This window comes from Anomaloglossus baeobatrachus, chromosome 11, assembly GCF_048569485.1.
Source record: "Anomaloglossus baeobatrachus isolate aAnoBae1 chromosome 11, aAnoBae1.hap1, whole genome shotgun sequence".
NCBI classification, from domain to species: domain Eukaryota; kingdom Metazoa; phylum Chordata; class Amphibia; order Anura; family Aromobatidae; genus Anomaloglossus; species Anomaloglossus baeobatrachus.
The window spans coordinates 58,612,871-58,636,420 of record NC_134363.1 but is presented as its reverse complement, the minus strand read 5'-3'; the positions used below and the strand labels follow the sequence as shown (position 1 = coordinate 58,636,420).

Below are 23,550 nucleotides of genomic sequence, written 5' to 3'. Positions count from 1 at the left end.
AGATCAAGCAAACCTCAACAGAGGAAGTGGCAGTCGAGGTTTCGGTCCTTTCGAGGCTCTGGCAAGACCCAATTCTCCTCGTCCAAAGGGACTCAGAAGGAGCAAAGGAGCTCAGATTCCTGGCGGGCTCATTCACGCCCCAAGAAAGCAACCGGAGGAACCGCTTCCAAGGCGGCTGCCTCATGACTTTCGGCCTCGTCCCTCCGCATCCTCGGTCGGTGGCAGGCTCTCCCGCTTTTGCGACATTTGGCTGCCACAGGTCAAAGACCGGTGGGTAACAGACATTTCTTCAGCGCTCTATTGGGAGACCCAGACGATTGGGGTATAGCTACTGCCTCCGGAGGCCACACAAAGCACTACACTAAAAAGTGCTAGGCCCCTCCCCTTCTGGCTATACCCCCCCGTGGTATCACGGGTTCTCCAGTTTTCAAGCTTTGTGCGAAGGAGGTCAGACATCCATGCATAGCTCCACAGATTTTAGTCAGCAGTAGCTGCTGACTATTTCGGATGGAAGAAAAGAGGGCCCATATAGGGCCCCCAGCATGCTCCCTTCTCACCCGTTGATGGTGTTGTAAGGTTGAGGTACCTATTGCTGGTACGGCGGCTGGAGCCCACATGCTGCTTTCCTTCCACATCCCCCTGAGGGGCTCTGAGGAAGTGGGATCCTGCCGGCCTCAAAGCTCTGACGCCGGGCTCCATCCACAGACCCATTTGAACCTGCTGGATACGGAGCTGGAGTACCGTTCAGGGACATGGCCCTGCACCATTACAGGTACTCTGTGTCCCCGGACACACAGACACAGCACACTCCAGACTTGCTGGGTGTGCTAGTGCGCCGGGGACAGTAAAGGGTTACAGTCACTGCAGCTTTGCTGAGTGACTTTGTGTATTGGGAACTACCGCGCCGGACGCTCCGGGAGCGGCGGCGCGGCTGGGACTTGTAGTTCGCCGGGGACTGGGCGCCGACCGCGCTTTTACGGCGGCGGCGCTTATAAATCCAGTCCCCGGCTTCTGCGGCCTAGTGCCGCTTCGTTCCCGCCCCCTCCCTGTCACTCAGGGAAGGGGACAGGCGCTGAGCAATCAGCAGCGCCGAGGGCTGGAGCCTTATTTACATGCTCCAGCCCTCTCACTGCACACTGTCGGACGCCGGATTCCCGCTCTGACTTGGGGCACGCCCACGGCCCGCCCCTCCTCACACGAGCTGGGGAAGACGCCGGCAGCCATTACTGCAGTCCGAGCTCGGACTTTCGGCAACCAGGCAGGACTATGGCGACCATACACCCGCTTATAGGCGGGCGGTAAGCGGCACACATAGTGCTGACCCCAATATATACTACAGTGTGTACATGTGTATTTTAACTGCATAGGTCGCTATGCCCGCTTGGAGAGCGACACATCAGCAGCAGGAAAGCAGGTGTGCTAAGGCACAGGCTTTCTATGCTGCTTGTATTGCACGTACTGAAGTGTTCATTTGTATTTATGCTTGTATGCTATACATTGCACTGTACAGTCGCTAGTCTTAGCTATATTCTCCTGGAATGGCTAGACTACAGCAGCAGAAAACCAAGGGTGCTGGGGCACAGGTTTTTTTCTATGCTGCTTGTATTGCATGGGCTGCAGTGTGCATTTGTACTTGTGCTTGTATGCTATGCATCGCACTGTATGGTCACTCTTCTGGGCTATATTCCCCTAGATGACTAGTCTACAGCAGCAGAAGAGCAGGGGTGCCAGGGCATAGGCTTCTATGCTGCTTGTATTGCTTGTGCTGCAGTGTTCATTTGTACTTTATGCTTGTATGCTATACATTGCACTGTACGGTCACCATTCTTGGCTATATACTTCTAGATGGCTAGTCGGCAGCGGCAAAAAAGCAACACAGATTTTCAGTGCTGTTTTTACTACATGGGATGCTATTCATGACACCGTCCCATTGTGTGCATGCTCCCCTGTAGCACTTCGTCTGCCGGGGTCTCTAGCACTTCGTCTGCCGGGGTCTCTACTAGTCGTGGCCAAAGAAACCACCTGTCAACCCTGTCCAAGGACAGGGACGGAGTTGCAGTTTCGACAGATATATTGTCATAAGATAGAGACTTGCAGTCCAGACAGGCCATGGGCAATCTTCCTGACCAACCTCATTTGGAACGGGGGGGGGGTCCCAGGAGGACTCTCTGTATGAGAAGGCAGCTCTCCAGGACTTTGATCCTGACATCGCTCTCAATCCGGATACACCGGATGGTAACGCCATACGGAATGATCCTATAGCGTCCATCAATGGAAGGTTGGATCTTTCTCCCTCAGCTCCCCCAGTGGAGGAGTCAGCTTCACAGCAGGAGAAGTCCCTTTTCAGTATCTCAAACGGATATGGAGTATTTTTCTGGCCACGCTGACTTCAGAGAAGCAGTCCAGAAACACCACGCTTACCAGATAAGCGTTTTCTCCAAACGTTTTTTAAAGATACACGTTATCCCTTTTCCCCTGACGTGGTCAAGCGCTGGACCCAGGGTCCAAAGGTGGATTCTCCAATCTCCAGGCTTGCGTCTAGAGACATAGTTGCACTGGAGATGGGGCTTCACTTAAAGTTGCCATTCACAGACAGATGGACTCTGGTTGAAATCTGTCTAGGAGGCTATCGGCGTGTCGGTTGCCACGGCATTCACAGCCGTATAGGCAACCTAACCTGTTCAGCTGTTCTTGCGCAGCTGGCCTTGAGCACATGTACATCTGTACCGCAGAGGCGTCCGTAACCCCGCAATGTCTGCACTGCGACTTACCCTATTAAAACTGTCCTAAAAGTACAGTCGAGGTTTCGGTCCTTCCCAAGCTCGGGCAGGTCCCAATTGTCCTCGTGCAAAAGGGCTACAAAACCTCAGACGGGCTCAGATTCCGGCCGGGCTCAATCGCGCCCAAGGAAGGCAGCCGGAGGAACCGCTACCAAGGCGGTCTCCTCATGACTCTCAGCTCTCTCTCTCTCTCTCTCCGCATCCGCGGTTGATGGCAGACTCCCCCGCCTTTGGCGACATTTAGCTGCCACAGGTCACATACCGGTGGGTGACGGACATTGTGCTCACGTGCACAGGACAGTGTTCTGTTCTCGTCCTCCGACTCCATTATTCAGAACGGCCCCACCTCCCCACCGAGCAGATGCCCTGCTGCAGGCGGTGGACGCTCTAAGAGCAGAAGGAGTGGTGATCCCTGTCCCCCCTCAGGAACGAGGGCGAGGGTTTGTACTCCAATCTCTTTGTGGCTCCAAAACAGGACGGCTCCTTCCGTCCTGTTCTGGACCTAAAACTGCTCAACAATCATGTGCACGCCAGGCGGTTCCGGATGGAATCCCTCCGATCCGTCATTACCTCAATGTCTCGAGGAGACTTCCTTGCCTCAACAGACATCAAAGATGCCTATCTCCACGTGCCAATTGCTACGGAGCACCAACGTTTTCTACGTTTTGTGATAGGAGACGACCATCTTCAGTTCGTAGCTCTGCCATTCGGTCTGGCGACAGCCCCACGGGTGTTCACCAAGATCATTGCAGCAGTGGTAGCAGTCTTGCACTCTCAGGGACACTCGGTGATCCCTTACTTGGACGATCTACTCGTCAAAGCACCATCCCTCGAGGCATGCCAACGCAGCCTGAATGTTCCGCTGGAGACTCTCCAGACTTTCGGGTGGATCATCAATTTGGCAAGGTCAAATCTGTCACCGACTCAATCACTAACGTATCTCGGCATGGAGTTTCACACTCTATCAGCGATAGTGAAGCTTCCGCTGAACAAGCAGCGTTCACTGCAGACAGAGGTGCAGTCTCTCCTTCAAGGCCAGTCGCACCCCTTAAGGCGCCTCATGCACTTCCTAGGGAAGATGGTGGCAGCCATGGAGGCAGTTCCCTTTGCGCAGTTTCATCTGCGCCAACTTCAATGGGACATTCTCCGCCAATGGGACGGGCAGTCGACCTCCCTGGACAGGAAAGTCTCCTTTTCCCAGACGGCCAAGGACTCTCTGCAATGGTGGCGTATTTCCACCTCATTGTCACAGTGAAGATCCTTCCTACCCCCATCCTGGGCAGTAGTCACGACAGATACGAGTCTGTAAGGGTGGGGAGCAGTTTGTCTCCGCCACAGGGCTCAGGGGACGTGGACTCAGCAGGAGTCCACCCTTCAGATCAATGTTCTGGAAATCAGGGCAGGGTATCTTGCCCTACTAGCTTTCCAGCAGTGGCTAGAAAGAGCGCAGATCCGACTCCAGTCGGACAACTCCACAGTGGTGGCATACATCAACCACCAAGGAGAGACGCGCAGTCGGCAAGCCTTCCAGGAAGTCCGGCGAATCCTCATGTGGGTGGAGGACACAGCATCCACCATATCCGCAGTTCACATCCCGGGCGTAGAAAACTGGGAAGCAGACTTCCTCAGTCGCCAGGGTATGGACGCAGGGGAATGGTCCCTTCACCCGGACGTGTTTCAGGAAATCTGTCGCCGCTGGGGGGTGCCGGACGTCGACCTAATGGCGTCTCGGCACAACAACAAGGTCCCGGCATTTATGGCACGATCGCGCGATCACAGAGCTCTGGCGGCAGACGCCTTAGTGCAAGATTGGTCGCAGTTCCGGCTCCCATATGTGTTTCCACCTCTGGCAATCTTGCCCAGAGTACTGCGCAAAAATCAGATCCGATTGCAGCCGCGTCACACTCGTCGCCCCAGACTGGCCGAGGAGATCGTGGTACCCGGATCTGTGGCATCTCACGGTCGGCCGACCGTGGTCACTACCAGGCCGGCCAGACTTACTGTCCCAAGGGCCGTTTTTCCATCGGAATTCTGCGGCCCTGAACCTGACTGTGTGGCCATTGAGTCCTGGATCCTAGCGTCTTCAGGATTATCCCAAGGGGTCGTTGCCACCATGAAACAGGCTAGGAAGTCCACTTCTGCTAAGATCTACCACAGAACGTGGAAGATTTTCTTAACCTGGTGCTCGGCTCAGGGAGGGTCTCCCTGGCCATTTGCATTGCCTACTTTTCTTTCTTTCCTGCAATCGGGGTTAGAAAAGGGCTTGTCGCTCGGCTCCCTTAAGGGGCAAGTCTCGGCACTATCCGTGTTTTTTTCGGAAGCGTCTAGCACGTCTTTCTAAGGTGCGCACGTTCCTACAGGGGGTCTGTCATATCGTACCCCCGTACAAGCGGCCGTTAGATCCATGGGATCTCAACAGGGTACTAGTTGCTCTCCAGAAGCCGCCTTTCGAGCCTCTGAAGGAAGTTTCATTTTCTCGCCTGTCACAGAAGGTGGCGTTTCTCGTTGCGATCACATCGCTTCGGCGAGTGTCTGAGCTGGCAGCTCTGTCATCCAAGGCTCCCTTCCTGGTGTTCCACCAGGACAAGGTAGTGCTGCGCACCATTCCGGAGTTTCTCCCTAAGGTCGTATCTTCATTTCATCTTAATCAGGATATATCCTTGCCTTCCTTTTGTCCTCATCCGGTTCACCGGTATGGAAAGGACTTACGTTTGTTAGATCTGGTGAGAGCACTCAGAATCTACTTTTCCCGCACGGCGCCCATGCGCCGTTCCGATGCATTTTTTGTCCTTGTCGCTGGTCCGCGCAAGGGGTTGCAGGCTTCTAAAGCCACCCTGGCTCGATGGATCAAAGAACCAATTCTAGAGGCCTACCGTTCTGCGGGGCTTCCGGTTCCTTCAGGGCTAAAAGCCCACTCACCCAGAGCCGTGGGTGCGTCCTGGGCATTACGACACCAGGCTTCGGCTCAACAAGTGTGCCAGGCAGCTACCTGGTCCAGTCTGCACACTTTCACCAAGCATTATCAGGTGCATACCTATGCTTCGGCGGACGCCAGCTTAGGTAGAAGAGTCCTGCAGGCGGCAGTGACACTCCCGTAGGGGAGGGCTGTTTTGCAGCTCTAACATGCGGTATTTCTTTACCCACCCAGGGACAGCTTTTGGACGTCCCAATCGTCTGGGTCTCCCAATAGAGCGCTGAAGAAGGGAATTTTGTTACTTACCGTAAATTCCTTTTCTTCTAGCTCTTATTGGGAGACCCAGCACCCGCCCTGTTGTCCTTCGGGATTTTTTTGTTGTTTGCGGGTACACATGTTGTTCATGTTGAACGGTTTTTCAGTTCTCCGATGTTACTCGGAGTTAATTTGTTTAAACCAGTTATTGGCTTTCCTCCTTCTTGCTTTGGCACTAAAACTGGAGAACCCGTGATACCACGGGGGGGTATAGCCAGAAGGGGAGGGGCCTAGCACTTTTTAGTGTAGTGCTTTGTGTGGCCTCCGGAGGCAGTAGCTATACCCCAATCGTCTGGGTCTCCCAATAAGAGCTAGAAGAAAAGGAATTTACGGTAAGTAACAAAATTCCCTTCTTTGTCTCACGGGTACAGGATAGAATTCAGTTCTCGTCCTCCGCCTCGGTTCTTCAGAACCTCCCCACATCCCGACCGAGCAGATGCCCTTCTGCAAGCGGTGTGCTCACTAAAAGCAGAAGGAGTGGTGATCCCTGTTCCTCTGCAGGAACAAGGGCAAGGTTTTTACTCCAATCTCTTTGTGGTTCCAAAAAAGGACGGCTCGTTTCGTCCTGTTCTGGACCTAAAGCTGCTCAACAAGCATGTGAACGCCAGGCGGTTCCGGATGGAATCCCTCCGCTCCGTCATTGCCTCAATGTCTCAAGGAGATTTCCTTGCATCAATAGACATCAAGGATGCTTATCTCCACGTGCCGATTGCTACAGAGCACCAACGTTTTCTACGTTTCGTGATAGGAGTCGACCATCTCCAGTTCGTAGCTCTGCCATTTGGTCTGGCGACAGCCCCACGGGTTTTTACCAAGGTCATGGCGGCAGTGGTAGCAGTCTTGCATTCTCAGGGACATTCGGTGATCCCTTACTTAGACGATCTACTTGTCAAAGCACCCTCTCAAGAGGCATGTCAACACAGCCTGAATGTTGCGCTGGAGACTCTCCAGACTTTCGGGTGGATCATCAACTTTTCAAAGTCCAACCTAGCACCGACTCAATCACTAACGTATCTTGGCATGGAGTTTCATACTCTCTCAGCGATAGTGAAGCTTCCGCTGGACAAGCAGCGGTCACTACAGACAGGGGTGCAGTCTCTCCTTCAGGGTCAGTCGTACCCCTTAAGGCGCCTCATGCACTTCCTAGGGAAGATGGTGGCAGCAATGGAGGCAGTCCCGTTCGCGCAGTTTCATCTGCGCCCACTTCAATGGGACATTCTCCGCCAATGGGACGGGAAGACAACTTCCCTAGACAGGAAAGTCTCCCTTTCTTCAGCGCTCTATTGGGAGACCCAGACGATTGGGGTATAGCTACTGCCTCCGGAGGCCACACAAAGCACTACACTAAAAAGTGCTAGGCCCCTCCCCTTCTGGCTATACCCCCCCGTGGTATCACGGGTTCTCCAGTTTTCAAGCTTTGTGCGAAGGAGGTCAGACATCCATGCATAGCTCCACAGATTTTAGTCAGCAGTAGCTGCTGACTATTTCGGATGGAAGAAAAGAGGGCCCATATAGGGCCCCCAGCATGCTCCCTTCTCACCCGTTGATGGTGTTGTAAGGTTGAGGTACCTATTGCTGGTACGGAGGCTGGAGCCCACATGCTGCTTTCCTTCCACATCCCCCTGAGGGGCTCTGAGGAAGTGGGATCCTGCCGGCCTCAAAGCTCTGACGCCGGGCTCCATCCACAGACCCATTTGAACCTGCTGGATACGGAGCTGGAGTACCGTTCAGGGACATGGCCCTGCACCATTACAGGTACTCTGTGTCCCCGGACACACAGACACAGCACACTCCAGACTTGCTGGGTGTGCTAGTGCGCCGGGGACAGTAAAGGGTTACAGTCACTGCAGCTTTGCTGAGTGACTTTGTGTATTGGGAACTACCGCGCCGGACGCTCCGGGAGCGGCGGCGCGGCTGGGACTTGTAGTTCGCCGGGGACTGGGCGCCGACCGCGCTTTTACGGCGGCGGCGCTTATAAATCCAGTCCCCGGCTTCTGCGGCCTAGTGCCGCTTCGTTCCCGCCCCCTCCCTGTCACTCAGGGAAGGGGACAGGCGCTGAGCAATCAGCAGCGCCGAGGGCTGGAGCCTTATTTACATGCTCCAGCCCTCTCACTGCACACTGTCGGACGCCGGATTCCCGCTCTGACTTGGGGCACGCCCACGGCCCGCCCCTCCTCACACGAGCTGGGGAAGACGCCGGCAGCCATTCCTGCAGTCCGAGCTCGGACTTTCGGCAACCAGGCAGGACTATGGCGACCATACACCCGCTTATAGGCGGGCGGTAAGGGGCACACATAGTGCTGACCCCAATATATACTGCAGTGTGTACATGTGTATTTTAACTGCATAGGTCGCTATATGCCCGCTTGGAGAGCGACACATCAGCAGCAGGAAAGCAGGTGTGCTAAGGCACAGGCTTTCTATGCTGCTTGTATTGCACGTACTGAAGTGTTCATTTGTATTTATGCTTGTATGCTATACATTGCACTGTACAGTCGCTAGTCTTAGCTATATTCTCCTGGAATGGCTAGACTACAGCAGCAGAAAACCAAGGGTGCTGGGGCACAGGTTTTTTTCTATGCTGCTTGTATTGCATGGGCTGCAGTGTGCATTTGTACTTGTGCTTGTATGCTATGCATCGCACTGTATGGTCACTCTTCTGGGCTATATTCCCCTAGATGACTAGTCTACAGCAGCAGAAGAGCAGGGGTGCCAGGGCATAGGCTTCTATGCTGCTTGTATTGCTTGTGCTGCAGTGTTCATTTGTACTTTATGCTTGTATGCTATACATTGCACTGTACGGTCACCATTCTTGGCTATATACTTCTAGATGGCTAGTCGGCAGCGGCAAAAAAGCAACACAGATTTTCAGTGCTGTTTTTACTACATGGGATGCTATTCATGACACCGTCCCATTGTGTGCATGCTCCCCTGTAGCACTTCGTCTGCCGGGGTGTCTAGCACTTCGTCTGCCGGGGTCTCTACTAGTCGTGGCCAAAGAAACCACCTGTCAACCCTGTCCAAGGACAGGGACGGAGTTGCAGTTTCGACAGATATATTGTCATAAGATAGAGACTTGCAGTCCAGACAGGCCATGGGCAATCTTCCTGACCAACCTCATTTGGAACGGGGGGGTCCCAGGAGGACTCTCTGTATGATAAGGCAGCTCTCCAGGACTTTGATCCTGACATCGCTCGCAATCCGGATACACCGGATGGTAACGCCATACGGAATGATCCTATAGCGTCCATCAATGGAAGGTTGGATCTTTCTCCCTCAGCTCCCCCAGTGGAGGAGTCGGCTTCACAGCAGGAGAAGTCCCTTTTCAGTATCTCAAACGGATATGGAGTATTTTTCTGGCCACGCTGACTTCAGAGAAGCAGTCCAGAAACACCACGCTTACCAGATAAGCGTTTTCTCCAAACGTTTTTTTTTTAAAGATACACGTTATCCCTTTTCCCCTGACGTGGTCAAGCGCTGGACCCAGGGTCCAAAGGTGGATTCTCCAATCTCCAGGCTTGCGTCTAGAGACATAGTTGCACTGGAGATGGGGCTTCACTTAAAGTTGCCATTCACAGACAGATGGACTCTGGTTGAAATCTGTCTAGGAGGCTATCGGCGTGTCGGTTGCTCCGGCATTCACAGCCGTATAGGCAACCTAACCTGTTCAGCTGTTCTTGCGCAGCTGGCCTTGAGCACATGTACATCTGTACCGCAGAGGCGTCCGTAACCCCGCAATGTTTGCACTGCGACTTACCCTATTAAAGCTGTCCTAAAAGTACAGTCGAGGTTTCGGTCCTTCCCAAGCTCGGGCAGGTCCCAATTGTCCTCGTGCAAAAGGGCTACAAAACCTCAGACGGGCTCAGATTCCGGCCGGGCTCAATCACGCCCAAGGAAGGCAGCCGGAGGAACCGCTACCAAGGCGGTCTCCTCATGACTCTCAGCTCTCTCTCTCTCTCTCTCCGCATCCGCGGTTGATGGCAGACTCCCCCGCCTTTGGCGACATTTAGCTGCCACAGGTCACAGACCGGTGGGTGACGGACATTGTGCTCACGTGCACAGGACAGTGTTCTGTTCTCGTCCTCCGTCTCCATTCTTCAGAACGGCCCCACCTCCCCACCGAGCAGATGCCCTGCTGCAGGCGGTGGACGCTCTAAGAGCAGAAGGAGTGGTGATCCCTGTCCCCCCTCAGGAACGAGGGCGAGGGTTTGTACTCCAATCTCTTTGTGGCTCCAAAACAGGACGGCTCCTTCCGTCCTGTTCTGGACCTAAAACTGCTCAACAATCATGTGCACGCCAGGCGGTTCCGGATGGAATCCCTCCGATCCGTCATTACCTCAATGTCTCGAGGAGACTTCCTTGCCTCAACAGACATCAAAGATGCCTATCTCCACGTGCCAATTGCTACGGAGCACCAACGTTTTCTACGTTTTGTGATAGGAGACGACCATCTTCAGTTCGTAGCTCTGCCATTCGGTCTGGCGACAGCCCCACGGGTGTTCACCAAGGTCATGGCAGCAGTGGTAGCAGTCTTGCACTCTCAGGGACACTCGGTGATCCCTTACTTGGACGATCTACTCGTCAAAGCACCCTCCCTCGAGGCATGCCAACGCAGCCTGAATGTTACGCTGGAGACTCTCCAGACTTTCGGGTGGATCATCAATTTGGCAAGGTCAAATCTGTCACCGACTCAATCACTAACGTATCTCGGCATGGAGTTTCACACTCTATCAGCGATAGTGAAGCTTCCGCTGAACAAGCAGCGTTCACTGCAGACAGAGGTGCAGTCTCTCCTTCAAGGCCAGTCGCACCCCTTAAGGCGCCTCATGCACTTCCTAGGGAAGATGGTGGCAGCCATGGAGGCAGTTCCCTTTGCGCAGTTTCATCTGCGCCAACTTCAATGGGACATTCTCCGCCAATGGGACGGGCAGTCAACCTCCCTGGACAGGAAAGTCTCCTTTTCCCAGACGGCCAAGGACTCTCTGCAATGGTGGCGTATTTCCACCTCATTGTCACAGTGAAGATCCTTCCTACCCCCATCCTGGGCAGTAGTCACGACAGATAAGAGTCTGTCAGGGTGGGGAGCAGTTTGTCTCCGCCACAGGGCTCAGGGGACGTGGACTCAGCAGGAGTCCACCCTTCAGATCAATGTTCTGGAAATCAGGGCAGGGTATCTTGCCCTACTAGCTTTCCAGCAGTGGCTAGAAAGAGAGCAGATCCGAATCCAGTCGGACAACTCCACAGTGGTGGCATACATCAACCACCAAGGAGAGACGCGCAGTCGGCAAGCCTTCCAGGAAGTCCGGCGAATCCTCATGTGGGCGGAGGGCACAGCATCCACCATATCCGCAGTTCACATCCCGGGCGTAGAAAACTGGGAAGCAGACTTCCTCAGTCGCCAGGGTATGGACGCAGGGGAATGGTCCCTTCACCCGGACGTGTTTCAGGAAATCTGTCGCCGCTGGGGGGTGCCGGACGTCGACCTAATGGCGTCTCGGCACAACAACAAGGTCCCGGCATTTATGGCACGATCGCGCGATCACAGAGCTCTGGCGGCAGACGCCTTAGTGCAAGATTGGTCGCAGTTCCGGCTCCCATATGTGTTTCCACCTCTGGCAATCTTGCCCAGAGTACTGCGCAAAAATCAGATCCGATTGCAGCCGCGTCATACTCGTCGCCCCAGACTGGCCGAGGAGATCGTGGTACCCGGATCTGTGGCATCTCACGGTCGGCCGACCGTGGTCACTACCAGGCCGGCCAGACTTACTGTCCCAAGGGCCGTTTTTCCAGCGGAATTCTGCGGCCCTGAACCTGACTGTGTGGCCATTGAGTCCTGGATCCTAGCGTCTTCAGGATTATCCCAAGGGGTCGTTGCCACCATGAAACAGGCTAGGAAGTCCACTTCTGCTAAGATCTACCACAGAACGTGGAAGAATTTCTTAACCTGGTGCTCGGCTCAGGGAGGGTCTCCCTGGCCATTTGCATTGCCTACTTTTCTTTCCTTCCTGCAATCGGGGTTAGAAAAGGGCTTGTCGCTCGGCTCCCTTAAGGGGCAAGTCTCGGCACTATCCGTGTTTTTTTTCAGAAGCGTCTAGCACGTCTTTCTAAGGTGCGCACGTTCCTACAGGGGGTCTGTCATATCGTACCTCCGTACAAGTGGCTGTTAGATCCATGGGATCTCAACAGGGTACTAGTTGCTCTCCAGAAGCCGCCTTTCGAGCCTCTGAAGGAAGTTTCATTTTCTCGCCTGTCACAGAAGGTGGCGTTTCTCGTTGCGTTCACATCGCTTCGGCGAGTGTCTGAGCTGGCAGTTCTGTCATCCAAGGTTTCCTTCCTGGTGTTCCACCAGGACAAGGTAGTGCTGCGCCCCATTCCGGAGTTTCTCCCTAAGGTCGTATCCTCATTTCATCTTAATCAGGATATATCCTTGCCTTCCCTTTGTCCTCATCCGGTTCACCGGTATGGAAAGGACTTACGTTTGTTAGATCTGGTGAGAGCACTCAGAATCTACATTTCCCGCACGGCGCCCATGCGCCGTTCCGATGCATTTTTTTGTCTTTGTCGCTGGTCCGCGCAAGGGGTTGCAGGTTTCTAAAGCCACCCTGGCTCGATGGATCAAAGAACCAATTCTAGAGGCCTACCATTCTGCGGGGCTTCCGGTTCCTTCAGGGCTAAAAGCCCACTCACCCAGAGCCGTGGGTGCGTCCTGGGCATTACGACACCAGGCTTCGGCTCAACAAGTGTGCCAGGCAGCTACCTGGTCCAGTCTGCACATTTTCACCAAGCATTATCAGGTGCATACCTATGCTTCGGCGGACGCCAGCTTAGGTAGAAGAGTCCTGCAGGCGGCAGTGACACCCCCGTAGGGGAGGGCTGTTTTGCAGCTCTAACATGCGGTATTTCTTTACCCACCCAGGGACAGCTTTTGGACGTCCCAATCGTCTGGGTCTCCCAATAGAGCGCTGAAGAAGAAGGGAATTTTGTTACTTACCGTAAATTCCTTTTCTTCTAGCTCTTATTGGGAGACCCAGCACCCGCCCTGTTGTCCTTCGGGATTTTTTTGTTGTTTGCGGGTACACATGTTGTTCATGTTGAACGGTTTTTCAGTTCTCCGATGTTACTCGGAGTTAATTTGTTTAAACCAGTTATTGGCTTTCCTCCTTCTTGCTTTGGCACTAAAACTGGAGAACCCGTGATACCACGGGGGGTATAGCCAGAAGGGGAGGGGCCTAGCACTTTTTAGTGTAGTGCTTTGTGTGGCCTCCGGAGGCAGTAGCTATACCCCAATCGTCTGGGTCTCCCAATAAGAGCTAGAAGAAAAGGAATTTACGGTAAGTAACAAAATTCCCTTCTTCTCAGACGGCCAAGGACTCTCTGCAATGGTGGCTTCTTCCCACCTCATTATCACAGGGAAGATCATTCCTGCCCCCATCCTGGGCAGTGGTCACGACAGACGCGAGTCTGTCAGGGTGGGGAGCAGTTTTTCTCCACCACAGGGCTCAAGGGACGTGGACTCAGCAGGAGTCCACCCTTCAGATCAATGTTCTGGAAATCAGGGCAGTGTATCTTGCCCTATTAGCCTCCCAGCAGTGGCTGGAAGGAAAGCAGATCCGAATTCAGTCGGACAACTCCACAGCGGTGGCATACATCAACCACCAAGGAGGGACACGCAGTCGGCAAACCTTCCAGGAAGTCAGGCGGATTCTGATGTGGGTGGAGGAAAGAGCATCCACCATATCAGCAGTTCACATCCCGGGCGTAGAAAACTGGGAAGCAGACTTCCTCAGTCGCCAGGGCATGGACGCAGGGGAATGGTCCCTTCACCCGGACGTGTTTCAGGAAATCTGCCGCCGCTGGGGGGTGCCGGACGTCGATCTAATGGCGTCTCGGCACAACAACAAGGTCCCGACCTTCATAGCGCGGTCTCGCGATCAAAGAGCTCTGGCGGCAGACGCCTTAGTGCAAGATTGGTCGCAGTTCCGGCTCCCTTATGTGTTTCCACCTCTGGCACTCTTGCCCAGAGTGTTACGCAAGATCAGATCCGATTGCGGCCGCGTCATACTCGTCGCCCCGGATCTGTGGCATCTCACGGTCGGCCAACCGTGGGCACTACCAGACCGTCCAGACTTACTGTCCCAAGGGCCGTTTTTCCATCGGAATTCTGCGGCCCTGAACCTGACTGTGTGGCCATTGAGTCCTGGATCCTAGCGTCTTCAGGATTACCCCAAGGGGTCGTGGCCACCATGAGACAGGCTAGGAAGTCCACTTCTGCTAAGATCTACCACAGAACGTGGAAGATTTTCTTATCCTGGTGCTCTGCACAAGGAGTATCCCCCTGGCCATTCGCGTTACCTGTTTTTCTTTCCTTCCTGCAATCTGGGTTGGAAAAGGGCTTGTCGCTCGGCTCCCTTAAAGGGCAAGTCTCGGCACTATCCGTGTTTTTTCAGAAGCGTCTAGCGCGACTTTCTCAGGTGCGCACGTTCCTGCAGGGGGTGTGTCATATCGTACCTCCGTACAGGCGGCCGTTAGATCCGTGGGATCTAAACAAGGTCCTTGTTGCTCTCCAGAAGCCGCCTTTCGAGCCCCTGAGGGATGTGTCACTTTCTCGACTCTCACAGAAAGTGGCCTTTCTGGTAGCGGTCACGTCTCTTCGGAGAGTGTCTGAACTAGCAGCGCTGTCATGCAAAGCTCCTTTCCTGGTGTTCCACCAGGACAAGGTAGTGCTGCGCCCCATTCAGGAGTTTCTCCCTAAGGTGGTGTCCTCTTTTCACCTTAATCAGGATATCTCCTTGCCTTCCTTTTATCCGCATGCAGTGCATCGGTATGAAAAGGATCTACATTTGTTGGATCTGGTGAGAGCACTCAGAATCTACATTTCCCGCACGGCGCCCCTGCGCCGCTCGGATGCACTCTTTGTCCTTGTCGCTGGTAAGCGCAAAGGGTCGCAGGCTTCCAAGGCCACCCTGGCTCGATGGATTAAAGAACCAATTCTTGAAGCCTACCGTTCTGCTGGGCTTCCGGTTCCATCAGGGCTGAAGGCCCATTCTACCAGAGCCGTGGGTGCGTCCTGGGCATTACGACACCAGGCTACGGCTCAACAGGTGTGCCAGGCAGCTACCTGGTCGAGTCTGCACACTTTCACCAAACATTATCAGGTGCATACCTATGCTTCGGCGGACGCCAGCCTAGGTAGAAGAGTCCTGCAGGCGGCAATTGCCTCCCCGTAGGGGAGGGCTGTCTTTTCAGCTCTAACATGAGGTATTTCTTTACCCACCCAGGGACAGCTTTTGGACGTCCCAATCGTCTGGGTCTCCCAATGGAGCGCCGAAGAAGAAGGGAATTTTGTTACTTACCGTAAATTCCTTTTCTTCTAGCTCCTATTGGGAGACCCAGCACCCGCCCTGTTGTCCTTCGGGATTTTTGGTTGTTTTTCGGGTACACATGTTGTTCATGTTGAACGGTTTTCAGTTCTCCGACGTTACTTCGGAGTGAATTTGTTTAAACCAGTTATTGGCTTTCCTCCTTCTTGCTTTTGCACTAAAACTGGTGAGCCAGTGATCCCACTGGGGGTGTATAGCCAGAAGGGGAGGGGCCTTACACTTTTTAGTGTAATGCTTTGTGTGGCCTCCGGAGGCAGTGCTATACACCCAATCGTCTGGGTCTCCCAATAGGAGCTAGAAGAAAAGGAATTTACGGTAAGTAACAAAATTCCCTTCTTCTTCTAGCTCCAATTGGGAGACCCAGCACCCGCCCCTGTTCCCTTCGGGCTGTTGTTCTTTGTGTACACATGTTGTTCATGTTGAATGGTTTCAGTTCTCCGAAATTCCTTCGGATTGAATTTACTTTAAACCAATTTATAACTTTTACTCCTTCTTGCTTTTGCACCAAAACTGAGGAGCCCGTGGGAGCACGGGGGGTGTATAGGCAGAAGGGGAGGGGCTTTACACTTTTAAGTGTAATACTTTGTGTGGCCTCCGGAGGCAGAAGCTATACACCCAATTGTCTGGGTCTCCCAATTGGAGCTAGAAGAAAAGGAATTTACGGTAAGTAAACAAAATTCCCTTCTTTTCCACCTACTTGTTTTCAGTCTATCCTCACCTTCTAATTTGATCGCTCTGGATTCAGAGACAGAGAAGGGAGGAGATAGGCTACTTTCACACATCCGGTTTGAGCACTGCGGCTCAATCCGGCTGTGAAAATTATGCAACGGATGCGGCGAAAACACCGCATCCTTTGCATAAGTTTTTACATGCGGGCCGTCCGTTTTTTTCCGGTTGCGGCATGCTACTGAGCATGCGCAGTGGAAAAAACCGCATGCGGCGAGCGGATGCGTTTTTTTCCGCATCGCGCCGCATCCGGCCTACATAGGTATGCATTGAAAAATGCACCGCAGCGGCCGGATGCGGCGTGATGCGGTGTTTTTTGCCGGAGCAAAAAACGTTGCAGGGAACGTTCGATCCGGCCGCGGCATCGGCTAAATCTGCCGCATGCGGCAAAAACCGGACCGAACGCAAGCCCCTGCGGCACAATACGGCACTAATGTAAGTCTATGCAAAAAAAAACGCAACCGGCGTTACAAAAGCCGATTGCGGTTTTTCTGCAGAACGCCGTATTGTGCCGCAGAGCAAAAATCCGGATGTGTGAAAGTAGCCATAGATGGAAAGCAAACAGGTGGGAAGGTGCACTTAAATATCTGGCCTCCACAAGGGTGCACCAAACACTGGTACTTGGTTTGAACAGTCATTCTGTGCTGACAGTCCCTTTTTAAAGGGACATTACTTGTACAGAAACCTCTTGGTTGCAGCTGTTACATAGAGGGGAAGATGCAACAGAAGACACTTGTAATGTTGAAAGCATCTTCTGATTAGTTTGTGACCAGCCGTTATATACATCTAGTCCCATCCTATAATCGCTGTACCTGTCTGCCCTCATGTGTGATGTCTTATTTTCTTATAATGTATAGATATCTATTCTTCTATGGAATTTGACCCCCTTGGGTTTTCCTCTTTACAGGTTGGCTATGATCTAAAAGAGGAGATCGAAAGGAAGTTTGATAAGTGGCAAGAACCTCCTCCTGTCAAGCAGGTGAAACCTTTGCCGGCACCTCTTGATGGACAGAGGAAGAAACGTGGCGGCCGCAGGTGAGGATTATTAAATAATCTTTAATTTAATCTTTATTATAAAAAATACATATTTAGACAATTTTTGTAATTTGTGTTTTCTTCAGCGCTCTATTGGGAGACCCAGACGATTGGGGTATAGCTACTGCCCTCCGGAGGCCACACAAAGCACTACACTAAAAAGTGCAAGGCCCCTCCCCCTCTGGCTATACCCCCCCGTGGTATCACGGGTTCTCCAGTTTTAGCTTTGTGTGCGAAGGAGGTCAGACATCCACGCATAGCTCCACAGATTTTAGTCAGCAGTAGCTGCTGACTATTTCGGATGGAAGAAAAGAGGACACATATAGTGTCCCCAGCATGCTCCCTTCTCACCCCTGGATGGTGTTGTAAGGTTGAGGTACCTATTGCTGGTACGGCGGCTGGAGCCCACATGCTGCTTTCCTTCCACATCCCCCTGAGGGGCTCTGAGGAAGTGGGATCCTGCCGGCCTCAAAGCTCTGACGCCGGGCTCCATCCACAGACCCATTTGAACCTGCTGGATACGGAGCTGGAGTACCGTTCAGGGACATGGCCCTGCACCATTACAGGTACTCTGTGTCCCCGTACACACAGGCACAGCACACTCCAGACTTGCTGGGTGTGCTAGTGCGCCGGGGACAGTAAAGGGTTACAGTCACTGCAGCTTTGCTGAGTGACTTTGTGTTTTGGGAACTACCGCGCCGGACGCTCCGGGAGCGGCGGCGCGGCTGGGACTTGTAGTTCGCCGGGGACTGGGCGCCGACCGCGCTTTTACGGCGGCGGCGCTTATAACTCCAGTCCCCGGCTTCTGCGGCCTAGTGCCGCTTCGTTCCCGCCCCCTCCCTGTCACTCAGGGAAGGGGACAGGCGCTGAGCAATCAGCAGCGCCGAGGGCTGGAGCCTTTTTTACATGCTCCAGCCCTCTCACTGCACTCTGTCGGACGCCGGATTCCCGCTCTGCCTTGGGGGCACGCCCACGGCCCGCCCCTCCTCACATGAGCTGGGGAAGAAGCCGGCAGCCATTACTGCAGAGCTCGGACTTTCGGCTCCAAGGCAGGACGGTGGCGATCATACACCCGCTTATAGGCGGGCGGTAAGAGGCACATAGTGCTGACCACGATATAACTGCAGTGTATACATGTGTTGTTTTTAACTACATAGGTCGCTATATGCCCGCTGGGGGAGCGACACATCAGCAGCAGGAAAGCAGGTGTGCTAAAGCACAGGCTTTCTAGGCTGCTTGTTTTGCACGACTGAGGTGTTCATTTGTGTTTATGCTGATATGCTATACATTGCACTGTACAGTCGCTAGTCTTAGCTATATTCTTCTGGAATGGCTAGACTACAGCAGCAGAAAACCAAGGGTGCTGGGGCACAGGTTTTTTTCTATGCTGCTTGTATTGCATGGGCTGCAGTGTGCATTTGTACTTGTGCTTGTATGCTATACATTGCACTGTATGGTCACTCTTCTGGGCTATATTCCCCTAGATGACCAGTCTACAGCAGCAGAAGAGCAGAGGTGCCAGGGCACAGGCTTCTATGCTGCTTGGATTGCATGTGCTGCAGTGTTCATTTGTACTTGTGCTTGTATGCTATACATTGCACTGTAGGGTCACTCTTCTGGGCTATATTCCCCTAGATGACTAGTATACAGCAGCAGAAGAGCAGGGGTGCCAGGGCACAGGCTTCTATGCTGCTTGTATTGCTTGTGCTGCAGTGGTCATTTGTACTTTATGCCTGTATGCTATACATTGCAATGTACGGTCACCAATCTTGGCTATATACTTCTAGATAGCTAGTCGGCAGCGGCAAAAAAGCAACACAGATTTCAGTGCTGTTTTTACTACATGGGATGCTGTTCATGACACCGTCCCATTGTGTGCATGCTCCCCTGTAGCACGTCGTCTGCCGGGGTCTCTAGCACTTCGTCTGCCGGGGCTCTACTAGTTGTGGCCAAAGAAACCGCCTGTCAACCCTGTCCATGGACAGGGACGGAGTAGTCATAATATAGAGACTTGCACCCATGGGCAATCTACTTGACCAAAAGGCAGCTCTTCAGGGCTTTGATACTGACATCGCTCTCAATCCGGATACACCGGGTGGTAACGCCATACGGAATGATCCTATACCGTCCATCAATGGAAGGTTGGATCTTTCTCCCTCAGCTCCCCCAGTGGAGATAGGAGACGAACAGGAGAAGTTCCTTTTCAGTGTCTCACGCAGATATTGAGTATTTTTCTGGCCACGCTGACTTCAGAGAAGCAGTCCAGGAACACCACGCTTACCAGATAAGCGTCTTCTCCAAACGTTTTTAGGATACACGTTATCCCTTTTTTCCCCTGACGTGGTCAGCGCTGGACCCAGGGTCCAAAGGTGGATTCTCCAATCTCCAGGCTTGCATATAGAGCCATAGTTGCACTGGAGATGGGGCTTCACTTCAAGATGCCATTCACAGACAGATGGACTCTGGTTGAAATCTGTCTAGGAGGCTATCGGCGTGTCGGTTGCTCCGGCATCCACAGCCGTATTGGCAACCTAACCTTTTCTGCTGTTCTTGCGCAGCTGACCTTGAGCAGGGACATCTGTACCGCAGAGGCGCAATGTCTGCACTGCGACTTACCCTGTTAATACTGTCCTAAAAGTACAGTCGAGGTTTCGGTCCCTCCCAAGCTCCGGCAGGTCCCAATTGTCCTCGTGCAAAAGGGCTACAAAACCTCAGACGGGCTCAGATTCCGGCCGGGCTCAATCTCGCCCTAGGAAGGCAGTCGGAGGAACCGCTACCAAGGCGGTCTCCTCAGGACTCTCAGCTCTCTCTCTCTCTCTCCGCATCCGCGGTTGATGGCAGACTCTCCCGCCTTTGGCGACATTTAGCTGCCACAGGTCACTGACCGGTGGGTGACGGACATTGTGCTCACGTGCACAGGACAGTGTTCTGTTCTCGTCCTCCGACTCCATTCTTCAGAACGGCCCCACCTCTACACCGAGCAGATGCCCTGCTGCAGGCGGTGGACGCTCTAAGAGCAGAAGGAGTGGTGATCCCTGTCCCCCCTCAGGAACGAGGGCGAGGGTTTGTACTCCAATCTCTTTGTGGCTCCAAAAATGGACGGTTCCTTCCGTCCTGTTCTGGTTCTGAAACTGCTCAACGAGCATGCGAACGCCAGGCGGTTCCGGATGGGATCCCTCCGATCCGTCATGGCCTCAATGTCTCGAGGAGACTTCCTTGCCTCAACAGACATCAAGGATGCCTATCTCCACGTGCCAATTGCTACGGAGCACCAACGTTTTCTACGTTTTGTGATAGGAGACGAACATCTTCTGTTCGTAGCTCTGCCATTCAGTCTGGCGACAGCCCCACGGGTGGGCACCAAGGTCATGGCAGCAGTGGTAGCAGTCTTGCACTCTCACGGACACCCGGTGATTCCGTACTTGGACGATCTACTCGTCAAAGCCTCGAGGCATGCCAACGCAGCCTGAATGTTACGCTGGAGACTCTCCAGACTTTCGAGTGGATCATCAATTTGGCAAGGTCAAATCTGTCTCCGACTCAATCACTAACGTATCTCGGCATGGAGTTTCATACTCTATCAGCCATAGTGAAGCTTCCGCTGAACCAGCAGCGTTCACTGCGGACAGAGGTGCAGTCTCTCCTTCAAGGCCAGTCGCACCCCTTAAGGCGCCTCATGCACTTCCTAAGGAAGATGGTGGCAGCCATCGAGGCAGTTCCCTTTGCGCAGTTTCATCTGCGCCAACGGCAATGGGACATTCTCCGCCAATGGGATGGGCAGTCAACCTCCCTGGACGGGAAGTCTCCCTTTCCCTGACGGCCGAGGACTCTCTGCAATAGTGGCTTATTCCCACATTGCCATAGCCCCCATCCTGGGCAGTGGTCACGACAGATACGAGTCTGTCAGGGTGGGGAGCAGTTTGTCTCCGCCACATGGCCCAGGGGACGTGGACTCAGCAGGAGTCCACCCTTCAGTTCGATGTGCTGGAAATCGGGGCAGGGTATCTTACCCTATTAGCTTTCCAAAAGTGGCTAGAAGGGAGCAGATCCGAATCCAGTCGGACATCTCCACAGCGGTGGCATACATCAACCACCAAGGAGGGACACGCAGTCAGCAGCCTTCCAGGAAGTCTGGCGAATCCTCATGTGGGTGGAGGACACAGCATCCACCATATCCGCAGTTCACATCCCGGGCGTAGAAAACTGGGAAGCAGACTTCCTCAGTCGCCAGGGCATGGACGCGGGGGAATGGTCCCTTCACCCAGACGTGTTTCAGGAAATCTGTTGCCGCTGGGGGGGGGCCGGACGTCGACCTAATGGCGTCTCGGCACACCAACAAGGTCCCGGCATTTATGGCACGATCGCGCGATCATAGAGCTCTGGCGGCAGACGCCTTAGTGCAAGATTGGTCGCAGTTCCGGCTCTCATATGTGTTTCCACCTCTGGCACTCTTGCCCAGAGTACTGCGCAAAAATCAGATCCGATTGCAGCCGCGTCATGCTCGTCGCACCAGACTGGCCGAGGAGATCGTGGTACCCGGATCTGTGGCATCTCACGGTCGGCCGACCGGGGTCACTACCAGACCGACCAGACTTACTGTCTCAATGGCCGTTTTTCTCCATCGGAATTCTGCGGCCCTGAACCTGACTGTGTGGCTTGTGTGTCCTGGATCCTAGCGTCTTCAGGATTATCCCAAGGGGTCGTTGCCACCATGAGACAGGCTAGGAAGCCCACGTCTGCTAAGATCTACCACAGAACGTGGAAGATTTTCTTAATCTGTTGCTCTACTCAGGGAGTGTCTCCCTGGCCATTTGCATTGCCTATCTTTCTTTCCTTCCTACAATAGGAGTTAGAAAAGGGCTTGTCGCTAGACTCCCTCAAAGGGCAAGTCTCAGCACTATCCATGTTTTTCTTCAGCGCTCTATTGGGAGACCCAGACGATTGGGGTATAGCTACTGCCCTCTGGAGGCCACACAAAGCACTACACTAAAAGTGCAAGGCCCCTCCCCCTCTGGCTATACCCCCCCGTGGTATCACGGGTTCTCCAGTTTTAGCTTTGTGTGCGAAGGAGGTCAGACATTCCATGCATAGCTCCACAGATTTTAGTCAGCAGTAGCTGCTGACTGTTTCGGATGGAAGAAAAGAGGACACATATAGTGTCCCCAGCATGCTCCCTTCTCACCCCTGGATGGTGTTGTAAGGTTGAGGTACCTATTGCTGGTACAGGGCTGGAGCCTGACATGCTGTTTTCCTTCCACATCCCCTTGTAGGGCTCTGTGGAAGTGGGATCCTGCCGGCCTCTCAGCTCTGATGCCGGGCTCCATCCACAGACCCATTAGAACCTGATGGATTCGGAGCAGGAGTACGATCAGGGACAGGGCCCTGCATCTTACAGGTACTCTGTGTCCCCGGCAGGCACAGACACACTCCGGGCTGGCTGGGTGTTATAGTGCGCCGGGGACCGCAACGTGGAGTTGGTGTCCCTACAGATTACTGGGGGATTGTTTGTGTTTGGGAACGCAGCGACGACCCCCTCTGGACCGGGCGGCGCTGCTGTGACTTGTGGTGCGCCGGGGATCCGCCGTCCGCGCTTTTACGGCGGCGGCGGTTATAACTTTAGTCCCCGGCTTTTTGGGCCTAGGACGCCGGCAGCTCCGTTTCGTTCCCGCCCCCACCCTGTCATTCAGGGTAGGGGAGAGACGCTGTTCGCAAGCAGCGACGAGGGCTGGAGCCTGATTTACATGCTCCAGCCCTCACACTATGCACAGAGGGAAGCAGGCTTCCCGCTCTTGGCCAGGAACGCCCAGGGCCCGCCCCCCTTCCTCTCTCGAGACGCCGGCAGCCATTACATGCATGCCTGGCTGGAGGAAGGACGCAAGGCTCTGGGAGACCTGGACTAGGGGCTATCTGGCGACCACACACCCGCTTTTTAAGCGGGCGGTAAGCGATTTTTCTGTGCTGGTCCCTCTAGTGCCTCACTGTGTATCGGTGTACTGTACAGTTATATAGATATTGTATTTCTTGCACTGTGAGGTGCGCTTCTGGCTGCATATCCCAGATCGCTCTGTGGAAGCAGCAACATGTCATCCTCAAAACGCAAGGCGGCCAAGGCAAAAAGGGCTGTGTATACTGCGTGTGCTGCATGTGGGGCTAATCTACCAGCAGGCTCTGATGACCCCCATTGTGTGCAATGCTCCGACCCGGTGCTGCTTCGCCAGCCGGAGTCAGGAGAGGTAGTGACCCAGGCTGAGACGCTTGTAAGTTCTGCCCCGGTGACAGGGACGGACTTTGCAGTTTTTGCAGATAATATGTCTGTATCTATGGCAAAAATCCTTGAGACCTTGCAATCTATGCATGGGGCTCAGTCTCTGGGCACGGTGAGGCCTCTGTCCTCAGGTCC

At 53.7% G+C, this 23,550-nt stretch overlaps 1 protein-coding gene across 1 annotated transcript in view; it reads left to right on the top strand.

Moving 5' to 3' along the window:
- PRPF31 (pre-mRNA processing factor 31) overlaps nucleotides 1–23,550 on the top strand; it is an 83,690-nt gene that overhangs the window by 46,451 nt on the left and 13,689 nt on the right. The window contains exon 10 of the mRNA XM_075329066.1: nucleotides 17,023–17,150. Within this exon, the coding sequence (XP_075185181.1) occupies nucleotides 17,023–17,150 (128 nt within the window). The remainder of the gene's footprint in view (nucleotides 1–17,022; nucleotides 17,151–23,550) is intronic.